The sequence below is a fragment of the Solanum tuberosum genome, unplaced genomic scaffold, assembly GCF_000226075.1.
Source record: "Solanum tuberosum cultivar DM 1-3 516 R44 unplaced genomic scaffold, SolTub_3.0 scf00083, whole genome shotgun sequence".
NCBI lineage: Eukaryota > Viridiplantae > Streptophyta > Magnoliopsida > Solanales > Solanaceae > Solanum > Solanum tuberosum.
Genome location: NW_006239015.1, coordinates 358,233 through 377,586, shown reverse-complemented (window position 1 = coordinate 377,586; position 19,354 = coordinate 358,233). Strand labels below are relative to the sequence as shown.

Below are 19,354 nucleotides of genomic sequence, written 5' to 3'. Positions count from 1 at the left end.
ACAGGGATTTTCTAAAAATATATTATCTTATTATCATATCGAAATGTGTAATTTTTTTCATTGATCCAAGTCGGGACCGGAGGAAAATATTATCTTAAAGATGTTATTAATTAATCGAATATTAACTTAGTGATGTTTTAGTGTACATCACGTGAAAAATATATACATGTACATAATTGAAATTTGTTTTCCAACTCTGTGAAAGTGAAACCCTCTTGTGATATTTTTGCTACTTGTTTTATCCTTTCTTAATTTGTTCGTTTAATGAATAAGCATGTCGTATGTTTATTTTATTTTTTCCAGTAGTTGTCTATAAGTTTCGAGAAAGATTAAAATATAAAAGACCAAACATGTGAGTAGAAGAAATATTTATGTTTACATAATGTTTAAAATATATGGACATCAACTATTGTTGTGATGATTGTTATGTATTGTTTCATAATGTATTACTATTGTATATAAAATATTGTGTTGTATTGTATCAAATCATATTGTTATAACGAATATAATGTTTGGATAGATTGTATTTGTCTCCGTCATTACATAGTATATGTTAATAGTAGTGACTTAAAAGATAAGCAAAGAATATAAGTCAGTTAGGATTAGTAACTAATTATTAGTTAAGTTAGTTATGCCTTACTAGTTTGTTATAGCTTACAAACTATTGTGTATAAATAGAGATATGTACATATTGAATATATGATGAAGAAATAATAAGAATGAAAGTATAGAATGTTTAACTCTAGCAAGATACATCTTCTTTAAAGATTACTTCATCTTCTTCCTGATCTGTATTACTTCTTCCTACTCTCATTGTTCTTCTTCTTCTTCTCCCTAATTCTAAGCTTCATAAAACTACATGGTATCAGAGCTTTCAAGCAAGTAATCCAATGCTTGATTCATACGATTCTGCGACTATTCGACAGGAGTGATTACAGATCAACTACGTGAAGGTTCAGTTCAAGAATGGCACCAAACTCTGCAGATTCACAGGCACAACCTACAACTTCTAGTAGTGGTACTGCAATTGTGATAGATCACAATCATCCCCTGTTTCTGCATGCATCTGATGTAAGTGGAGTACAAATTGTATCGTTTCAGTTGACTGGAATTGAGAATTACTCAGTTTGATTTAGGTCAATGAAAATTGCGTTGCTAGGAAGGAACAAGTTGGGGATGGTTGATGGGTCATGTAAAAAGGAGGATTTCCCAGGATTAGAAAATAATTGGGAAAGAGTCAATGCAATAGTGTTATCTTGGATCATGAATTCTGTGTCAAAAAGCTTGTTAGGAGGCATAATGTATGCTTCGAATGCTCGAGTAGTGTGGGATGATCTGTTTGAAAGATTCAACAAGATCGATGGGTCAAGAACCTTTAATCTACACAAGGAAATTGCAACTTTAAGTCAAGGCACAAGTTCTGTATCTGCTTACTACTCTAAGCTCAAAGGACTATGGGAAGAATTCGAGGCCTTAGTTCCAGCACCAGGGTGTGCGTGTGCAGGTTCGAAAGAGTATGTTGTGCATCTTCAAACTCTAAAATTGTTTCAATTTCTGATGGGGCTAAATGACTCTTACTTGCAAGCAAGAAGTCAAATTCTTATGTTAAAACCAGTACCCACTGTCAATCAGGCATATTCCATGATTCTAAGTGATGAAAGTCAGAGATCAGTGGTAGCTAATGCAGGAGTATTAGGTACAGGACCAGCCAACTTGCAGAGTTCGTTTGATGCTGTCATGTACTCAAGAACAAGTGGGGCTCAACAACGGTTCAAGAAAGGGTATAATCTGGTGTGTGATTTTTGCAAGATTAAAGGGCATACTAGAGAAAATTGTTACAAGATTATTGGATACCCACAGGACTTTAAGTTCAAAAAGAAAGGAAATAACAATTCTGCATACAATGTAACTGGAGAGGTTGATGATAGTGTGAAGTTAAGTAGCTGTACTAACTCTAGTGATGCAAGAGATGGACACATGAGAGGTGATGAAGAATTCAGAACTCAGAGTCAACTGGACTCGTGTGCATTGACTAGAGAACAATATGCTCAAATTTTGCAGTTGCTTGAGAAAAAATCAGAAGTTCCACATTGTGTAAATGCAGCAGGTATGAACTCTACTCTAGTAGCTACTTCTAACAATTGTTCAGGTTGGATCATAGACACAGGAGCCACTAATCATGTGGTGGCTGACTTGAATCTTTTAAAAAGAAGTTCCATATGTAAGGTTGCAACTCCAAAGAAGGTACACCTTCCCAATGGTGATAAAGGTGTGGTGACTCATTTAGGGTCATGTACATTAGATGGAAACAATACAGTTTCAGAAGTATTTTACATTCCTCAATTTAAGTTCAATCTCTTGTCTGTTGCAAAGTTAACAAAAGAGTTAAATTGTTCAGCGTCATTTTTTCCTGACTTTTGCCTATTTCAGGAACTCTTCAGTGGAAAGGTGAAGATGATTGGTAAAGAGGATGGAGGATTGTATATTCTGTCCAACAATATAGATAAGGAAGAAGTTGTGTTAGCAGCTGCACACACTGAGCATAAAGCTAGAATTACTGAAAAAATAGATACACAATTACTACATCAAAGGCTTGGTCATGTTTCTAGTTCTGTTCTAAAAAAGCTGTTAAGTCATAGTTTAGCTGACATTACAAAGATTGTAAGCAAATGTGTTGTATGTCCTTGTGCTAAACAAGCAAGATTGCCTTTTCCTGTTAGTACATCCAGTAGCTTAAACAATTTTGATATGTTACACATGGATTTATGGGGTCCTTATAAAAAACCTACATTTGATGGATTTAAATACTTCTTAACTGTTGTGGATGATCACTCTAGAATGACTTGGGTTTTCTTATTAAGAATGAAGTCTGATGTATGTACCATGTTGAAGTCTTTCTTAGCATATATAAGAACTCAGTTTGATAAACAAGTAAAAATTATTCGAAGTGACAATGGTACTGAATTTGTGAATACAAATTGTAATGACTTGTTTAAAGATTTAGGCATAGTACATCAAACTTCTTGTGCTTATACACCCCAGCAAAATGGGGTGGCTGAAAGAAAGCATAGGCATATTCTAGAGATTACAAGAGCTATAAGGTTCCAAGCAAATGTTCCTTTAGAGTTCTGGGGCTTATGTGTGAAAACTGCAGTATATATAACCAACAGATTACCTAGCAGTGTGATTGCAGACTTGTCTCCTTTTGAGAAACTTTATAATAAACAACCTTCAATACATCATTTAAGAGTATTTGGATGCCTATGTTTTGCTAAGAAGGTACATGAGAGTGACAAGTTAAAGTCAAGGTCTACTGCTTGTATTCTTATGGGATATGCTGAAACTCAAAAAGGTTATGTTTTATATGATTTGTCTAATAAGGTTTTTTTTTGTTAACAGAGATGTAGTGTTTCAAGAAGAGGTTTTTCCTTTCAAACTGAAATCAACTGAGTCAGTTCCTATGTTTACTTATAATGGTATAAATCTTGAGAGTGATGGTGTGGTAGATAGTTCAGACAATAGCCTAACACCACATTTCTATCAAAACACACCTGTGGACATGGTGTCTCAAGAACAAGAGGAGAATTGTGAGGTGGAGGTACATGAAGAAGGGCAGATAGAACCAGTACCTCAAACTGGGGTGAGAAAGTCAGGCAGAGGGACTAAGCCGCCTTTGTGGATGAAAGATTTTGTGTCTCTAAATATCCATGAGGGTCCATATAGTCTTGACAAGTATGTATCCTACAACAATATTGCTCCTACTTATCAAACATATTTGGCAAAAATGTCCAATGAGACAGAACCACAGTCATACAGAGAAGCATCATCTGATCCTAGGTGGACTGAAGCAATGAATGCTGAGATTAAAGCATTACAAGAGAGTCACACTTGGGAAGTAGTTGAGTTACCAGAAGGTAAGACACCTATAGGCTGCAAATGGATATTCAAGGTCAAATACAAGGCTAATGGAGATGTGGAAAGATTTAAAGCAAGGTTGGTGGCAAAAGGGTATAGTCAGAAAGAAGGTATAGATTACCAAGAAACATTTAGTCCTGTTGTTATGATGAAGACAGTCAGGACTGTTTTGGCTATAGCTGCACAAAGACATTGGCAAATACATCAAATGGATGTATTTAATGCATTCCTTTAAGGCGACTTACCTGATGAGATCTACATGGAACTACCTCAGGGATTTGAGAGCCAGGGGGAGAACAAAGTATGTAGACTCACTAAATCCCTGTATGGGTTGAAACAAGCTCCTAGACAGTGGAATGCAAAATTGTCCGAGGCATTATTGAGGTTCCAGTTCAAACAAAGTGAACATGATCATTCTTTGTTCACCAAACAAACATCTGCAGGGTCTGTATTTGTTCTTATATATGTGGATGACATGCTTATTACAGGAAGCAGTGGTCAACTCATTGAAGAAACAAAAAAGAAGTTGAGTCAAACCTTCAAGATGAAGGACCTAGGTGAGCTAAGATATTTCCTAGGAATAGAGTTTGCAAGGTCAAGTAAAGGGTTACTAATGCATTAGAGGAAGTATGCTTTAGAACTTATCTCTGAAACAGGACTGGGAAATTCAAAACCAGCAGTGACTCCTATTGACAACAACAACAAATTGACTTCAAAACAATATGATGATCAGTTCAATTCAGAAAGTTCAAAAGAAGATCCTCCAGCTGATCAAAGTGCTTATCAGAGATTGATAGGAAAGCTTCTTTACCTTACTATGACAAGGCCTGACATTTCGTTTGGAGTGCAGACCTTGAGTCAATTTCTACAACAACCTAAACAGACTCACATGGAAGCAGCCCTGAGAATTGTTAGGTATATAAAAGGGCAGCCTGGTCAAGGAATACTTCTATCTAGTGTACAAGACAACAATATCACAGCTTTTTGTGATGCAGACTGGGCATCATGTCCTCTTACAAGGAAGTCTGTAACAGGATACTTTATCAAGCTTGGAAATTCTGTTATATCATGGAAATCTAAGAAACAGTCTACTGTTTCTAGAAGTTCAGCCGAAGCTGAATACAGAAGTATAGCCACAACTATAACTGAAGTTATTTGGATGATAGGTCTGATGAATGATCTAGGTATTAAGATACAGAAACCTATAGATGTGTGTACAGACAGTAAAGCAACAATCTTGCTAGCTGTTAATCCTGTATATCATGAGAGAACAAAACACATTGAGGTAGATTGTCACTTCATAAGGGAAAAAATTGTACAAGGGGTTATTTGTACCAAGTACACTCCAACACAGGAACAACCAGCTGACATGTTAACCAAAGGACTGACCAAGGTTCAACATCAAGTTCTCAGTTCCAAGCTTGGAGTTCAAAACATTTTTTCACTTCCAAGCTTGAGGGGGAGTGTTAATAGTAGTGACTTAAAAGATAAGCAAAGAATATAAGTCAGTTAGGATTAGTAACTAATTATTAGTTAAGTTAGTTATGCCTTACTAGTTTGTTACAGCTTACAAACTATTGTGTATAAATAGAGATATGTACATATTGAATATATGATGAAGAAATAATAAGAATGAAAGTATAGAATGTTTAACTCTAGCAAGATACATCTTCTTTAAAGATTACTTCATCTTCTTCCTGATCTGTATTACTTCTTCCTACTCTCATTGTTCTTCTTCTTCTCCCTAATTCTAAGCTTCATAAAACTACAGTATAATTTCACACATCAACAATATTAAGGATAAACTACAAGAAAAAGTATGGTATGTGCAAGATTTAAAGCTATTACTCCCTCCGTCCCATTTTATGGCACTTTTCGGATTTCGAGATTCAAACAAGTCTAACTTTTGACCGTAATATTTTCATAGATCTTTTAAACATTTTGAATTATCAATTATTGTGACTTATAGTACTTTTTACGTTGTTTACAAATATATAAATTTCATTTACAAAAAAATTGAAGATTTCATGCGCAAATTCCCGGTCAAACTTAAGGTGTTTGACTCTCGAAAAATGAAAAGTGCCACATAAATTGGGACAGAGGGAGTATAAAAAGACAAGGTAAAAAATAAAATAAGATTATTAAGAATTAAATTAATAAAAGTAATAAGGTAACGACACGATCACACCAAATCAATTGTTACTGAAAACCTTATGTATAATTACCTAATGATAGATTTAACAATACGATACAGTAAAATTTATATAACAATAATCAAAATAAATATCATCTTTTAATATATAACGAATAGGCAACAACAACAACAACCATACAAACAAGCTGTTAAGAGACTTAAGCGGATGTCTTATTCTCGATTAAATGGGTTCTCCTTTTACTTTTCTTAATGGATATATATAGTGAAATTGCTATATAATGTGCATATATACATAATATACAACTTGTCCTTATAAACTCCAAAAAGTAAAAGTTGTTAAGTCTCCCACACTGGTGCATGGCCGATAGGTACTTTGGTCTCACTTATGCAATTGATCTTCTCTTACAAATTAGTTTTAGAAATTGAGTTAGACTCAAATTACATATTTTTATATAATAATATTAGAATCAAGTTTATAATGTCATATTCGATCCATGCACTAAGCTTTCAGTCCGAAATATATATATGATGGGGTGTTAAGTCACCCCACATCGAAAGAATTAAGGAATAGTGAATATTTAGCAAGTTGTTTTCCAATGTGGCGTCACGTCCAAAATTCCAAGTGTATGACTTATCAAGCAAAGACGAAGACAGGATTAAGATTTTGGGGGTTCTAAATTTCCTTTATAACTGTCAATCAATTTTGTTAGGGGTTCACAGATTAATATACATATATATTTAACTAATTTTCTAGAAAAAACTATTGGATTCGTCCGAATCCCCACCTAACCCCCACCTAGCTCCGCCTCTGCATAGTAGTGGCTCATTTCACCAATAAATTACGCAAGGGATAGTCTCAACAAATTAAGAAGATTGCGAGGCGCAAGAATGCGAAACGAACCCAATATTTGAGATTTTTACAGAATCATTGTGGGACAATTATTAAATATGAACCATTAAAGTAAAGGTGGAAAAGAAAGATCGTTCAATATTCAATATTATTAAATGGAAAAAGTTTAGTCCTAACATATTGAATGAACGTGATTCATGAGAAAATGCCGGTCATTATTTATTTATCACTACTTGACTTACAAGTCTCTAGTTACTAGTGTAATATACATATATATTCTCTTATTTATTTCTTTTTATAAAAATGATAATTTAATAGGAAATGTTATCTTAAAAATATTTTTAAATATGTTCAAAAAACAATTTTATATAAATCAGCAGAAAATATTATTCCATCAGGAACACTATAAAAATGCTTAAAAGTCATTTTTAATTTACAAATGGTTAAAATAAATTATCCAAACATGCGACTATAGTCATGTCGTTTTCTGCTGCAGATATTGCCTTTTGCTTTCCTTTAATTTATTCCACAACTTTAATTGAGCCTTCTCATGATTACTGTTTCATAGCTCCAAAAAATAATTAATGGTCTTCCTATAGTATACAATTAAGGAAAGACAATTGATCAAAACACAAAGAAATCAAATGAAAGATCGTGTTTTTTGCGCAATTAGCCGACTGAATTTACTATTTACTTTCACTAGCTAGTATATCTATAGATTATAAACTATTTTAATGTTCAACCATATCATACGTATGCTTCACGAAGAAGGCATACAAGTTATTAATGCAAGTTATGTCAATGGTTGGCAGCAAATGTTGAGAAACATATCGGTGGATGTTGAAAAAATGTTGTTGATTTCTTCTATAAAAGGAGCTTGTTAGCTCATTTGAAATTACACCAATTCACAGAGAGTAAAATATTTAGAGAGCTGTGAGGTTTCCATAGACTATATAAGAAAATAGTCTGTGAAGAAAAATAGAGTGTGAGCGATATTTTAGTAAGGTGGAAATCAAAAGAGTGTTATTCCTTTTGAGTGTGTAGTAGTCACTTTGAGTATTGTACTCGTGACTACAGTGTAAAATTCCTTACTATAGTAATATCAGTTGCTCCTCTTGGCCCGTGGTTTTTCCCTTATTTAGAAGGGTTTTCCACGTAAAATTCTTGGTGTCATTATTTTTATTTAGAAGGGTTTCCACGTAAAATTCTTGATGTCATTATTTTCCCATTTTATTTTCATTACTTTTACCATATATATTTTTGTGCTTGTCCGTGTTTTCCCAACAAGTTATAGTGTCAAACTGTCAATGGTGAGACCATTTTCCATTCCATATATTCTAAGGTATATATATCTACTTATAATACCTATTTCCATATCTTCTTTTCCACCTTTTTTTCTTCTTTGATCGAACAATTAGGATAACAAAGTCACTAAACTATTTTTGATGACAAGAAAATCATTATACTTTACCTAAAAATGACAAACGAAATAGTTATTATAGCTTTGATATAATAAATTGAAATTTGAATGATCACCTATGAATTTTACCCTAAAAATTAATTAGATACACTATTCAAAACTTAATTGACCGCTCTTATTAACTCAAATTTCATAAGATCTAATTAAATTCTAAATTAGCATGCTTTATAAGTTCCAAAATAAGTGGTGTTTCAGTATTTTCATTTTGTTTTAAAATAAGTGGCATTTTTTTAGGGATTCAAGACGGAATTGATCTCATTCTTTCAAAATTGTATACTCTTGTTGTAATACATGTAATTTTACACCATTAAAGAAATATCACTTCTAATATTTTAAAGACATTTAATTAGGAATAAGTAAAAAACAAATCCTTATTTTCGTGGAATGAGTAATTTAGACCTTATAGCGATGTAGCCAAGCTTAAAAAAACACCACTTATTTTGAAAAAGAGAAAAGAAAAACATTTATTAGTTTGTGTATTGATTCATGATGAGTTTGTTTTGGTATTATTAGGTGGGAGAAAGTGATACGTCGTCGTCAGGATACGGAGCTGCTGCAAGGATTATCTCTCAGAAATTAAAGCAGATTGTGGCTGCAGCTGCTAGCTAATTAATATTGCAATCTTGGTCAAACGCGATGTTAGGAATTAGGATATGAGATCGGTTGAACTCATTAACTTTTCCTTAAATAGTATAATAATATTAAGAAATTTGTTAAATATAGAGGCGAATTCATATGTGTATGTGGGGTTACACAAGTATCCATTAATTTTGAAAAAAATCATATATATATGTCTATCTTGAAAAACGGATAGAAATGAAATATAATTAACACTCCCCCCATTAAAAGCATAAAAGGGTGCTTTGGACGGCTAGTCCACACTTACACATCCACCTACGCTACCTGGGTTTTGTCCTAGCTAGAACCTCTCTTTTTTCCGCTTAATATTGGTGCACCAAATTTTTTCAAATTCTTAGTTTACCTCTGGAATCACTTAAATATATATAAATATTAAGTTTATTACTTAGTAATTAATACTTAAATATATACGAATATTAAGTTTATTACTTAGTTATTAAGTAATACTTAAAATCGTCATTATAAAATTCAGAACTCATAAAATTAAAATTCTGACTTCATCTTTGCTCATGGTCTTTTCCATTTTTCACTTTCTAGTTCACTTGATAAGTTAGTATTGTACTCTTATCTTAGTTCCTTTTTCTCGTGTTTTGGTGGTGAAATTACATGTACAATTAGTATTTGTGGTTCTAAAATGAGCATTTCGGCTTTTATGAATGTTGTGTAATCCAATCTTCTTCTTCTTTTTTGCAGAATGGTACTTAAAAACACCTTTAATTTTTAGTGACTTTAGATACACAAAATTCCTGCTGTCTGCTGCAAGCCAGCTTATTAAATGATGTATAAAGGAAAAATAATTGAGTTTATAGACTATAGTTCCCAATTCATATGAAATTTGATAGTTATGTATGCACTTGTAAATAAGCCCTATCCACATTTTCTCACAAGATAGATGATAAATAATGATAGTTGCATTTTTTAGGAAGTTTGACTAGTTAGCTAATTTATCATTTTTTAGGGAATTTTATTTTGTTGGACTCAAAATGGAACATGGCCCAACAATTCAATATGGATTCAACACATATGTAGCGTAGTTTGGGCTTTATAATTGGACATTTGTGTCTGGGTCTTGTGGCAAACCCAATGAATTGATAAAAACAAGAAGCCCAATAAATATATATATATATATATATATATATATTTATCGGGCTTCTTGTTTTTATCAATTCATTGGGTTTGCCACAAGACCCAGACACAAATGTCCAATTATAAAGCCCAAACTACGCTACATATGTGTTGAATCCATATTGAATTGTTGGGCCATGTTCCATTTTGAGTCCAACAAAATAAAATTCCCTAAAAAATGATAAATTAGCTAACTAGTCAAACTTCCTAAAAAATGCAACTATCATTATTTATCATCTATCTTGTGAGAAAATGTGGATAGGGCTTATTTACAAGTGCATACATAACTATCAAATTTCATATGAATTGGGAACTATAGTCTATAAACTCAATTATTTTTCCTTTATACATCATTTAATAAGCTGGCTTGCAGCAGACAGCAGGAATTTTGTGTATCTAAAGTCACTAAAAATTAAAGGTGTTTTTAAGTACCATTCTGCAAAAAAGAAGAAGAAGATTGGATTACACAACATTCATAAAAGCCGAAATGCTCATTTTAGAACCACAAATACTAATTGTACATGTAATTTCACCACCAAAACACGAGAAAAAGGAACTAAGATAAGAGTACAATACTAACTTATCAAGTGAACTAGAAAGTGAAAAATGGAAAAGACCATGAGCAAAGATGAAGTCAGAATTTTAATTTTATGAGTTCTGAATTTTATAATGACGATTTTAAGTATTACTTAATAACTAAGTAATAAACTTAATATTCGTATATATTTAAGTATTAATTACTAAGTAATAAACTTAATATTTATATATATTTAAGTGATTCCAGAGGTAAACTAAGAATTTGAAAAAATTTGGTGCACCAATATTAAGCGGAAAAAAGAGAGGTTCTAGCTAGGACAAAACCCATAGAAAAACTCTAATACAAGACAACGTATTATTTAATTCTACAACACATTGAATGGGCATTTTGTTTCTGATATAAGCATATAATTTTATGTTGCAATTTGGATATATCTTTATAGCGTTCAAAACATGTCAACAGTAACAACATTGTGAATAAATTTTACGAAAATAAAATACATAAAATATCAAAATAACTTTAATTTTATATTTTTATTTCGGTAGATAACAAGGAAAAACTATACATAAATATTTGCTCACGAGATATCTCATTTTTGTATTTAATAAAAACTAAACATTTTCTTAACCGACATATAAACTATTTTAGTGATTATTAATTCATATATTGTAAGTTCTCCATAATTTTGTTAGTGAAACCAAATCCTTTTCCATAAATAAAACATACAACTGAAAGCAAGTTGCAAATCATATAAATATAGGGGCTATATCGAACTTAAAATATTCATAAGGGACCTGTCTTTCAAAGTTATATAATCCTCATTTAGACCTAGGGTTTGCTCAACTTTCTTCATAGTTCTACACTTTGCTTCGTTTCTTCATATTCCAGAAACCCGCCGGAAAGTTGATAAGTTCTCATCCTATCAACAATGGTAGGATTTGATCTTGGCTCCGTACCGTTCAATTCTGACGGATGGGGTCCACCGGATTCTTCCGTCTCCGTTGCAAACCAAATCTCTAACGCCCCTTTTGCCCCTTTCTCCCGCTCCGACAAGCTCGGTCGGATCGCTGATTGGACTCGCTCTCTCTCAAACCGACCTGGATCCAACTCCAAGCAAAACCCTACTGATTCCGCTTTCGACTTCTCCGGTGACGACTCCTTCGCTACACTCACCGCCGACGAAGATTCATCTTTCCGTCTCGTTGATACTGCCGCTAAATCCCATCACCATGGACAACATCGTCCGAAGTTCAACCCTAGGTGGCGGTTCAATCCTCATAATAACCGTTCTCAGCTTCCACAGCGGCGCGACGAGGAAGTCGAGGCCAAAAAACGTGAGCAAGAGAAAGAAAGAGCCCGTCGGGACAGATTGTATAATCTCAATCGTTCAGGCACCAATGCTGGCCAGAGAAGAGAATCTGCGGTGTTCAAGTCATCAGTTGATATTCAGCCTGAATGGAACATGCTTGATCAGATCCCGTTTTCTACCTTCTCAAAGCTTTCGTTCTCCGTTCCAGAGCCTGAAGACTTGCTAATCTGCGGTGGCCTTGAGTTTTACGACCGGTCCTACGACCGTATTACTCCAAAGAACGAACGCCGTCTGGAGAGGTTCAAGAACAGGAATTTCTTCAAAATTACTACTACTGATGATCCTGTTATCCGCCGTTTGGCTAATGAGGATAAAGCTACTGTTTTCGCCACAGATACAATCTTGTCTACTTTAATGTGTGCTCCCAGGTCTGTTTACTCATGGGATATTGTTGTTCAGCGTGTTGGGAATAAGTTGTTTTTCGACAAGCGTGATGGGTCACAGCTGGATTTGCTCTCTGTGCATGAAACTTCGCAAGAACCATTGCCTGATGTGAAGGATGATATCAATTCAGCTTATTCTTTGAGTGTCGAGGCTGCTTACATCAATCAGAATTTCTCGCAACAGGTGCTGATTAGAGATGGGAAGAAGTTGAGTTATGATGAGCCAAACCCGTTTGCAACTGAAGGGGAAGAGGTGGCATCAGTGGGTTACAGATATAGGAGGTGGAAGTTGGATGATGATACATATTTGGTGGCACGATGTGAAGTGCAGAGTGTTGCTGAAGTGAACAACCAGAGATCATTCCTGACTCTGAATGCCTTGAATGAGTTTGATCCTAAGTACTCTGGTGTTGACTGGAGGCAGAAGCTGGAGACACAAAGGGGTGCTGTGTTAGCTACTGAGTTGAAGAACAATGCTAATAAACTTGCTAAATGGACTGCACAAGCACTGTTAGCTAATGCTGATATGATGAAGTTGGGTTATGTATCAAGAGTTCATCCTAGGGATCATTTTAACCATGTGATATTAGCTGTTGTAGGATATAAGCCTAAGGACTTTGCTACACAAATTAATTTGAACACATCAAACATGTGGGGTATTGTGAAAAGTATTGTGGACTTGTGTATGAAGTTGAATGAAGGGAAATATGTGCTTGTTAAGGACCCAACCAAGCCACAAGTTAGAATTTACGAGGTGCCTCCAGATGCGTTCGAGAATGACTATGTTGAGGAGCCATTGCCAGAAGATGAACAGGTTCAGCCTCCTACAGAAGATGCACAAGGTGCAGAGGCAAATGCGGCTGCAAGTGAAGTAGAGGAAAAGGAGACTAGCACTGAGGCTGCATAAGGGTAATCTGATACTGCACTTGCATGATAGTCCTTACTCTCAATATTAATCTCCTGCTCTTGTAGTTTTAAGAACAATTGCTATATTAGTTTTCTGCCATTTGTAGTTGTTTTTTGATTCTATGCCTGTATGACACTTCAGTTTCTTAATGATTTTAACATTTGCAATTTCTAGTTCAAAGATTTCTCGTCGATAATGTTGTTTCTTTTGAAGAGGGTGTAAAGTTGATCATCCATACATATAGCTGGAAGTAGATTTCATCTTCCCTTTATTATGTCTCCTAAGAATCATTTGTTGAGCTAAATAGGTAACCTGCTTGATAGCTTCAATATTTTCTTGATAGCTTTTCACTTATGACTTCTAGGCCATGTAATTGCCTATTTATTTGTGTAGTATCTGAGGATATTTTCCTACTCTTTTTCCTCCAAGTGTGTGAAGTCCCTTAAAAGGAGGAAACTGAATCATTGGATTTGTAAATGAGATTATAAAAAACTGTGGAGAGCCATGAAAAAAGTGAAAGTTGAAAAAACTGTGTCAATGTCACTGCAGGGGGTGTCATTATTTGGTAGAAAAGGACATTTTGTGATATAAGTGGATGTTGCATAGGGGGTAATGACTATACAAGATTATTCGTTGAGAGAGACTACACACGACTCTCTTTGAGAAAAGCTAATACAAGTCTCTTGCTTGCTTCCAACTACTTCTCCCCCTATTTATGAAAAAAAATAAGAACTCCTTAGTTACTAGATTTGACAAGAAATTACAACAAGTATGCATCAGTATGTTGGTTGGAGTTGGCTTTATGGAACCTTAATTTCATAAGCGCTCTCTCTGTATGGGTCCATATATTTCAATGTGTGGTGGTACTAAAGACTATATAGTACAAGTGTTCTCTAATACACTAGTGGTTTTATCTCTATTCTCTGACATACTGAGTCATCTAGTAAGCACTAGTCTTCTAGATTGTATCACTTGTATGGATTTTCATTTGTCATTATTTTATATTTTTTGCTAGATCTACATAGACTCTTAGATAATTTTAATTTTTTAAGACAACTCCTTTCCATGTGATTTCAAGTCGAACTCTTCCTCTTATTACACCTTTAATCATCTTATTTTCTCTTCTAAGAAACAGTTCATCTGGAAGACTACCTATTACGTGTCCTATCCATCTCAAGCAACATTCTCTCATTTTGTCCTCCATATGTGCTACTTGCACCTTCTGACAGTTGTGGACATTTCTTATCATAGCTAATCTTGTATGACCACACATTCATCTTATAGTTTGCCTCTGAAACATTAATCTTGTGGATTTTCGGCTTTAGACGTTGTGACAAGAAATTGCTTCAAATAGAGTATACATGACACTTGTATGCAATAAAATGGTCTTGATATCTTTTTCCTTAGAAGATGGACTTGATAGTTGATACTTAAATTGAGGGACTTTAGCTGTTTTAGAGCATTGTGGCTCTAATGGAGTTTCTAGTAAGTTTGTTGGCGCAGCCTTGTAGGGACAAGAGCTTTGTTATGGGTTGTGTGTTGCTGGGGCAGCCTGTTGAATGTGTGCATGGGCACTGCCTGTTGGCTGATGCAGTGGACCCTGGGCACTATGGGCCGGAGCTGTAGTAGGTATGGAAATTGTTGTAAATCTGCATGTTCAAGCATGATTAGGTTAGAAGGTTATCCATGACACAGGGGGCATTAGAGGCTTCACGTAGTCGCATGTGTAACTGGCTGCGACCCATGATTCATGGGATAATGGTAATAACTTAAACGCATCCCATGAGTTACTGATTAAGAAAATGGCTCCCCATGAGTACTGTTACTCTCTGTTATGTATGGACCGTTGCATTACATATAGAAACTGTACTTAGCTCTTTGTGAAACCTCATGGGCATGAAGTATATGCATGCCAACTAGAAGAATCAAGAGTGTTGACAGAAGATTGTACCATAGCAGATGTTAAAGAGAAGCTTAATGCAAAGCAGAATCAATTTCCCTTCTTGAAGCTAGTTATGGCAGTTCCTTGATCTGCTGTTGGTCACCCCTTCGAGTAGGAGTCTTGGGGTTCACGGCATATCTGTATCCATTTTACTTGTTCCCTCAGATTCTCGTGGAACTTGATTTTTAAGTGGTTACTGCTTGAACTGAATAGCTACAACGCTCATTTGTATGGTCTGTTCTGTTACCTGTGGCCATGTGGAAAATCTGTGGTGGTTGTATCAAACTGCATGCGGTTTTCAGGTTTCTCGTTTCTGTGCCTTATTTATTTGAATAACGAGTAGTTGCACTCAATGGTGAACTCTTGTTTCTATAATTTTATTTGAGATAATTACAGAGAGATTTTATAAAGAATGCCAAATTTTCCCCTTCTTTCTCTTCCTGTTTGAATACTATCTGATTGTTTAATTGTGATCCAGGTTGTCGTGGAATAAAGTGGTATTGCTTGAACCTCTTGTAGATCTTGAGCTTTCTCTTATCAACAGCTTTGTGAGGTGACTCTGCTCTGGTGTCTGTCTTAATCAGATTAGAAACAGGAAGGCATCTTGTTTTTTTTACCATCTTCATTTCTTTCCCACCTGTTGTGGTTTTGATAATTTTGGACCTTTTGTCAAGGCTAATTTTGTGATAGGATTCTCTTTTACTTGAATGTTTTAAAGAAAACATCTTTTAATTATACATTTTAGTTAATGGATTATTGACCTTTTAGCCCTGGTCTAATGGCCAGAGCGTAAGATACATCATGTGTGAAGTATAAGCGGGCGATGTGTATTATCCATCGATTTCAACACTTTCCGTCCCTAATTTGAGGATTTTTCGGTTATATCATGCTTAAGAATTACTTGAAGATATAATAAATTGACAAAAACTTAATTATGCAGCTTTTGGATTACGAATTTTATAATATTTGAAATATACTGATGGAATCCTGTAGGTGTAGTAGCTAGTATAGGTGTTTTTACCACCATCACAATCTGTACTTCAATGATCGAAGAAAGAAGAAAGAGAGTCGGATCACGTAATGAAAAATATTTGGGAGAAATCGTGTTAACCGCAGGAAAATTGTAAAATTAACCATTAAAACTAGAAAATTCAATAGAGAATCAAGAGAAAAGAGTTGGCAACTAGGATTATTTATTTATTTTATTATTCAACATGCTATATATTTGTTTTATTTTTCATTTAGGTTCGATATTCATGAATCATGCCCTATAGAACTCCATTCGGGAGTAGTATTTTTTGTCAAGAATTTTTTCATATTCATAGCTTGAACCTAACGGCTATATACAAACGGTACTATTTAATAAGATATATTATTACTTTTATATATACGGGTAAAATTTACTAAAATATATTTCCACAAATAAACCCGAAGTGAAGCTTACTTTTTTTGAACCCCAATTAAACTTTTAATCGAGTAAAAAACGATGTCTAACCCGCCGAAGAAAATGGAATTGGAAAAAAAGAAGATATAACACACCCTTAAACTTGATCTCAGCTACGTAATAATTAAACATGCTAATTGTAACAGTATATATCTAGACACTTTACCTCTAAGATTGAACTTACGTATCTGTTTATGTATTATACTGAAATATTTTAATAAAAATAACACCGCAACAAAAAGAGTGAACAAGCCGTGGTTTTTGTCTTACTACTTTTGAGAAATAGGTAGCGGTCCATAAATGAAAGGCAGGCAGAGTCACAAAAAGACGAAACTGTTGACAAAAACAAGAAAAAACTACAAAACAACAGGAACAAATAGCTAGGGGCCGCGTTGGTAACTTGTGCTGTCTAACCCAATATATTTATGTTAAATAAATTATTATATATATAAAAAAATTATAAAGTTAAAATAAATTTATTATTATTATTATTATTATTTAAATTGGAGAGGGAAAGGGAAAATAGAGGAGGGGATTTACAATATTGGAATCATACCCTCATCGATAAGGTGAGAGAGTTTAAGTAGTCAATCAACTAAATAATTAAGATTTTCTCAAATTTATTAATTAAGATATTCAAATGAACGTATCATGTCTTCACTCTTCACTAATTAAATTAATACTCCTTCTGTTTCTTTTTAGTTGTCACAATTTTAGATTTCATGTTTCTTAAGAAATTATATAACTTTATCATTGTATTCTTATTTAATGTTCTCGTGAAAGAAAGTTTTCAATCAATGAATATGATTTAGTTTATTTTGATTAATTAATTGACTAATACACATGAAGTATTTACTTAGTTTTTCTATGTTGGTCAAATATATACATTATAAAAATTCTATTATTTATACATTAATTTTGTGAAACAATAAGTATTCAAAAATGCCTATTTTTAACAGACGACATGTAAATTAGAAAAAAGAAGTATAAACATGAACTAAATCGAAAGCTCCAGGATTCACCACATATTTCCTGAACCAACTGCTTTTGTTTGCCCCTTGTTTTCTTATATTAAATAAATATCACAGAGTATAGTATCTAAGCCAAACCGGCTTTTAATACTACTACTATTCACCTACTTTTGATTGCTTATAAATTAGGAAAAATTTGTGTGCCTTGAATTCATTGTATCAAACAAAGGAAAAATCTTGAAAACCTCTCTCATTAGATTTTTTTTTTTATCAAATGGCTTCTCTCGTTCTTTTGTTAGCTGAGTTTCTTAGACATGAAAATACTGATTATTTGACTTCACCTTCTTCTTCAGTTGCTGATTCTTGTGCTGTTGTGGCTGCCAAAGGAGTTTCCAACCAAAGGGTATTCAACAATTCCTCAACTAATTTCAACACTGACTTCAATTTAGCTGAGGATTTTGAAGAACTTCCCAAAATTTGTGTTGATTTTGTTTGGCCTTAAGACTTGAGAGTATTGTATTGTAATTATTCACTAATTTTTTTTATTATATATGTCACCATCGTATCTTTCTCCTCGAAATAAATCTTATTTCTTTACTGTTTTTCTCATTCCATTTGTTTTCATAAGCACTATTCCATTTGTTTCATTTTCTATGATATAATGTTGCTTTTTTTTCCCGTAAAACATGAAAAAAAAAAATTATGTTAAAAAAAATTTAATTTTGATTTTTTAATTGTACATCAAATTAAATGAGATATTTTTCTAGTCAGGGAATCTTATTGGAGTATTTAGAATCACAAGTTATTGTTTTTTTCTTGAGAAAATGGCCGAATGCCCCCTCAACATATATCCGAATTTCCAACTATACAGTTAAACTTCACGGGAGTCCTATCACCCCTGAACTGTTTAAAGATGAATTAATTATACCCTTAAAAGGATATAACCAGATCTATGGTGGCATGTTTGACACCTCATCAAATATATATTTTTTATTTTTTATATTTATTTACCCTTTTCTTCTATATTCTGACCCATCCCTTCAAACACCTAAAGTACTTCCACCATTTTCAACATTACTAGAACACCATAAGTCCATAAAATTGGGTCTTTAAGGAAAAAAGTTGAATAATGATTTCAGAGCTTATCCAGAGATATACTGGTTTTGCTCATTTGAAACCTAAAAATCAAATTTAAAAAAAAGTGAAGGCAGGAGAGAAGACGAACATGGCAAAATATTGCCATTAATGGTGGTCACCAAAGATAAGTAATCCTCTCAAGGAAGATGAGGAGGAGGAGCCTACAATGTCTTCCACGTCATCATCGATTGCGACAACAATTTCGAAGAGGAAGAGATTGATTCTACGACGGTTGATGAATTAACGAGATTAATAGCGATAATTTTTGAGATATAATTGATTGATTGAGATTTGAGATTGATAATTAAATGATCTATTAGTAAAAATAAAATAAAATTCGGTGGGTTCAATTGGGTTTGAAGTAAACCCATATTGATTTTTCTCAAATCGAATCTAAAGTATCTTGGGGTGATATAAATATATGTAAACTTATCTACAATTGATTTAGGTTGATTGATTTTGCAAGAGTTTTATGAGTTTGAAAATTTGTTTGGAATCA

At 33.7% G+C, this 19,354-nt stretch overlaps 2 protein-coding genes across 2 annotated transcripts; both read left to right on the top strand.

The window, feature by feature from the left end:
* Window positions 1–4,174: 4,174 nt before the first annotated feature.
* LOC107060587 (uncharacterized mitochondrial protein AtMg00810-like) lies at window positions 4,175–5,419 on the top strand. Its single transcript, XM_015308626.1, has 2 exons — window positions 4,175–4,472; window positions 4,572–5,419. The coding sequence occupies exons 1-2, from the start codon at window positions 4,175–4,177 to the stop codon at window positions 5,417–5,419; spliced, it is 1,146 nt and encodes a 381-aa protein (XP_015164112.1).
* A 6,115-nt stretch (window positions 5,420–11,534) lies between these two features.
* LOC102588135 (eukaryotic translation initiation factor 3 subunit D) lies at window positions 11,535–16,076 on the top strand. Its single transcript, XM_006346966.2, has 2 exons — window positions 11,535–13,363; window positions 15,782–16,076. Exon 1 carries the CDS (start codon window positions 11,631–11,633, stop codon window positions 13,359–13,361), a length of 1,731 nt encoding a protein of 576 aa, XP_006347028.1. The 5' UTR covers window positions 11,535–11,630; the 3' UTR covers window positions 13,362–13,363; window positions 15,782–16,076.
* The last annotated feature ends 3,278 nt before the right edge of the window (window positions 16,077–19,354 follow it).

Excerpts from the sequence above, each read along its gene's own strand:
- LOC107060587 (XM_015308626.1), top strand. The coding sequence starts at position 4,175 with ATGGAACTACCTCAGGGATTTGAGAGCCAGGGGGAGAACAAAGTATGT. Across the intron at positions 4,473-4,571 it reads CTTCAAGATGAAGGACCTAG|GACTGGGAAATTCAAAACCA; the intron begins GTGAGCTAAGAT and ends TCTCTGAAACAG.
- LOC102588135 (XM_006346966.2), top strand. The coding sequence starts at position 11,631 with ATGGTAGGATTTGATCTTGGCTCCGTACCGTTCAATTCTGACGGATGG.